This window comes from Lampris incognitus, chromosome 10 (genome assembly GCF_029633865.1).
Source record: "Lampris incognitus isolate fLamInc1 chromosome 10, fLamInc1.hap2, whole genome shotgun sequence".
Classification (NCBI taxonomy): Eukaryota; Metazoa; Chordata; class Actinopteri; order Lampriformes; family Lampridae; genus Lampris; species Lampris incognitus.
The window spans coordinates 4847595-4852453 of record NC_079220.1 but is presented as its reverse complement, the minus strand read 5'-3'; the positions used below and the strand labels follow the sequence as shown (position 1 = coordinate 4852453).

General features: G+C 44.5%; 1 protein-coding gene across 1 annotated transcript in view; it reads right to left on the bottom strand.

Moving 5' to 3' along the window:
- Positions 1–2425: 2425 nt before the first annotated feature.
- The window catches only part of LOC130119716 (dual specificity protein phosphatase 3-like), an 11446-nt gene continuing 9012 nt past the window's right edge, over positions 2426–4859 (bottom strand). Inside the window, exon 3 of the mRNA XM_056288319.1 lies at positions 2426–2634. Coding sequence (XP_056144294.1) covers positions 2426–2634 — 209 coding nt within the window. The remainder of the gene's footprint in view (positions 2635–4859) is intronic.

Sequence of the window (4859 nt, the reverse complement as noted above, 5' to 3'; positions counted from 1 at the left end):
CACATTTAACCAACATACTGAACATTCTGGCAGTGTTTAAACTACAATCAGTGACTTGTGTGGTGTGTATTCATCCATCTGACGTGTGATCATTTCCACATTGCACTTGAGTTAAATGTTCGTGTTTCCCATATTTTCACATGTAAATTCATGTTTTTTCCTGTGATTTTTTCTTATTTACTGGAATATCCCACAAATACTGTGAAACACTTCACTGGCATAAGGTCACGGGATGTTTGTCCTCAGGAAGGTGACTGGTGTATAGTGCGACGCCACCACTACTGAATAATACCTCTAAAACCAGACTTCGGATCTAGGACCATGGCTTTGCAGTTTGTATTTTTCAGTTATTTGAAGTCAGAGTTTTGGTAGGCTAGTTTGGATCTCCAAAAACTGAGGTGTTTGAAATTGACACCAAATGGACACATTTGCTTTTGTTGTAATCTGCTTACATGATGTACAGTTGCGTTAAGTTTTGAATTGTTGCCTGACCGAGGGACCAGAAACGGAGAAAGACTGCTGACAGGCTGTTAAATGAGAAATACCACACAAGTAGGACGTGGGCTAGCTGAACACTAGCGTCACTATTTTCAATGAATTAGCACAAGTGTAATGCTATTACAACACTACATCAATGAACACGTTATAAGTGACTGGCAGAAGCGTGTCAATAGACACGTAAAGAGGAGGCGACCGGTCTGTGCTATTAAGTTATTCTTACAAAAATGTGGACACCCACCTAAAGCTCAAACAAAAACTTCATGTCAACTTTAAACTACCAAAATATCTTCGGCTGATCTGAGCTTTAGCTGACGATACCTACATTTTTACTTCAAACGAGCTTGCAGCTAACCCAAACCATTTTTCTGTTTTAGCTTCTTTTATCTTATTTTTGCAATTATTCTTTCCAGAAACTTCGGAGTCTTAAGTCTACCTAACAAGTGTAACAGAGAAACTCTGTTCCAATTCTACAACATTTCACTACTTTAAGAAATGTGCATTACATATTCCACTTTTTGAAATTCTGCCCACACTTAATTTAAATTGTTTATTTTTAACTGTCTTCCACAGAAATGAATAGCAGAATGCTAAGTCTTGGAGGGGGGGTTTCAACACCTGGAATTGGCCCAAAACTTTCTGCAAGCCCACAGATTTTATTCTTGAGATATACTGTTCTGGTTGGTTAATGCAGAGTTCGTATACTGCGTAGGCATAAAGGTGACTTGAACAGAATAATCAGATCCCCAGGTATCCTAAAATCCTGAGGTGGATATTAGAAGAAAGTGGGAAGTCCATTACAAAATCCCTACAGAACGGAATGGCAATACAAAATTTGGCAGTGTTTGCTATATCAACACCAAGACCCGCCAAATGACAGGATTTAAAGAGCAGAGGAAAGTAGAGCGATGGATGGAATAGAGGAAGAGAAGGTCAGCGACAAGATGTGCTGACAAATTTAGTGTACTTCATCACTTTTTTTTTGTTTCTTCAGTGTACTTAAAACTTGCATAAAAATTAGTGAAAAAGTCAATTTTCTTAAAGAGCCAGGCCACTGAAAAATCACGTTTTACAATCTTATTTTTTAACAGGTCCGTTGAAAGTCACCCAAAATATCAGACCTGTTGTTGTAGTGAAAATGTGACTAAAGCACCTTTAGAAACTCTCCTCCTGGTTGTCAACGTAATTAAACTGTTTCAGGAAACCAATCAGCTTCTGGTAAGAAATGACATCATCTAATACTGTGATTTGATTGGACAGTCAATGAATCGTCATCAACAGTCTGTCAGTTGGTCTGGTTTTGAATAGTTGCCTAGCAACTTCATGCTAGTTAGCTAGCTAGCTAGCTAGCTAGCTATCACTAAAGAGTCTTGTGAACTCAACCTACTGAGAACTGGCTGTGTTCAGAGACAAACAGTTAAAGCAAATCAAACGATTCTGTTGAAACAGAAAATAATGACGCTCCTAATACTAATATTACACAATAAAACATCTCCGACTGAATTAAAGCCATTGGACTAGCTCTTTAAGAGTAGATAGGTTTAAAGCATCAGCATTCTTTGCATACATCAACTCAAACAGGTGTCAAGGGTCAAGAAGCACCATACACACGAGAACGACGAAAGCGTTTGAACTTTGTGTACCTTGGGACGGACACACACACACAGCTGCTTTAGGCCTGAACTGAGGCTAAAAGCTGTCTCACTTAAGACCAAACGTGAGGGGTTTTCATTTCCCCCCATTCATCCAACTTCCTCAGTGATTTGTTTGGGAGATTTCCCCCCAGAGATCCGAAGCTTGTTTACAGATGTGGCGAACGAAAAGTGGCGCCCAGTTAAGCAGAATTTACTCACTTTGGTTCCCCCCTTCTTCCTGATTAACGGTAGACCCCCCCCCCCAACCCCCCCATCCTCTTTCCTGTCCCGTCTCACTTGTTCCAGAACTTTCCCTCGGTGGCCAGCCTCTGGTTGAGACAGCAGAGCTGTCGCAGGAAGCCGTCGTTGGGTCCGATCTCCCTCTTCTGGCGCACCATCGCCAGGGCAGAGTGGACGTCCATGCTGTGGCGAAGCATGAGGTAGGCGATGACCAGGGTGGGGGAGCGGCTGTAGCCCTCCCTGCAATGGACGTAAACTTTACCTGGAGGATAAAGACAAGGGTCACTCTGAGATCTGCTTATCATATGACCACTTCGCAGCCGGTAGCCTATGTTGCTAAATCAGTGGAGCGGCTGGTGTTACAGTAGCATTAGCAAGGCCTACCGGATGAGACAGTCAGTGGTTTTATTGGTGCCGACCAAACTTGGTCGTGCATATCCCACCCGTTCCTCTCCGAGGCCCTGGCGTTACAGATTTCTACATCCCTCTTGCAACACTGGAAACTTCTCAACATGGATAACTATGGCGGATATTTCATTACGTCCTCTCCCTGGGATCACCAATATCAACAATTTACAGAGAATATGTATTAGCTTTGCTTAGTTCTGAACTGGGACGTTCTTGCCAGTTTGCTGACTGGCCGTGGTACAAGCCAGTTTTCTTCAGCTATGGCCTTTTATGGCTTGCTCTAAATGGGCCCCGTCAGCTCTGCTACATCTACAGCATATTCCTGTTTAATGACCCCACTGAATAGATTTTGCTTGTCTTTTGTCTTTATAATTAAAAATCACAAAAAATAATAAAAGTTGTCAAACGTTGACGTTTTTGATGGTATTTTGTTGGGAGACCTCTCCGTGTACACTGAATTTAATTTGACAGATATACAACAGGTAGGACAGGGGACAATGCTTCTCTGTAGGGCATTTTGTCCCCACAGTGCCAATTCATTTATCCTGACAGACACAAAAGCAGAAAACCAGTGTACGATGAGTAAAATATAAACTGATCATCCAAACCCTTAAAACCACTGAGCGGTAAGTGAATCACCTTGATTATCTCGTTACAATGGCACCTGTCATGAGGTGGGATATGTTAGGCAACAGGTGAACAGTCAGTTCTTGAAGTTGATGTGTTGGAAGCAGGAGAAATGGGCAAGCGTAAGGATCTGAGCGACTTTGAAAAGGGCCAGATTGTGATGGCTAGACGACTGGGTAGAGCATCTCCAAAACAGCAGGTCTTGTGGGGTCTTGTGGGGTGTTCCCGGTATGCAGTGGTCAGTACCAGGGGCGATTCTAGGATCAGAGCTTTAGGGGTGCTGAGCACCCAGAGTGCTGGCCGGCCAGGCAGGATAAATTTGGGGGGGTGGATCAAACCATTTTCGAAGCATGGGGGGGTGCTGTATTTTTGTTGTTAAAATATGACGTTTAAACCATATACTGGATATGGTTTTGACATTTCTTCAGCTTATTAAACATGGACATACAGTAAAAATAAAAGATCTCTTCAATTTTAGGGGTGCTGGGGTTCAATTTATGGGTGCTGCAGCAGCCCCCAAAATGGGCTAGAAACGCCTATGGTCAGTACCTACCAAAAGTGGTCCAAGGAAGGACAACCGGTGAACTGGTAACAGGGTCATGGGCACCCAAGGCTCACTGATATGCATGGGGAGTGAAGGCTAGCCCGTCTGGTCTGATCCCACAGGAGAGCTACTGTAGCTCAAATTGCTGGAAAAGGTAATGCTGACTATGACAGACAGGTGTCAGGACACACAGCGCATCACAGCTTGCTGTGTATGAGGCTGCATAGCTGCAGACCGGTCAGAGTCTCCATGATGACCCCTGTCCACCACCGAAAGCTCCTACAATGGGCACGTGAGCGTCAGAACTGGACCATGGAGCAGTGGAAGAAGGTGGCCTGGTCTGATGAATCATGTTTTCTTTTACATCATGTGGATGGCCATGTGTGTGTGTGCTGTTTACTTGGGGAAGAAATGGCACCAGGATGCACTATGGGAAGAAGGCAAGCCAACAGTGTGATGCTCTGGGCAATGTTCTGCTGGGAAACCCTGGGTCCTGGCATTCATGTGGACGTTTGACACGTACCACCTACCTAGACGTGGTTGCAGACCAGTACACCCCTTCATGGCAACGGTATTCCCTGATGGCGGTGGCCTCTTCCAGCAGGATAGTGCTTCCTGCCACACTGCACACATTGTTCAGGAATGATTTGAGGAACATGACAAAGAGTTCAAGGTGTTGCCTCGGCCTCCAAATTCCCCAGATCTCAATCTGATCCAGAATCTGTGGGACGTGCTGGAAAACAAGTCCGATCCATGGAGGCCCCACCTCCCAACTTACAGGACTTAAAGGATCTGCTGCTAACTAACGTCTTGGTGCCAGATACCAGAAGACACCTTCAGAGGTCTTGTGGCGTCCATGCCTCACCGGGACAGAGCTGTTCTGGGGGCACGAGGGGGACCGACACAAT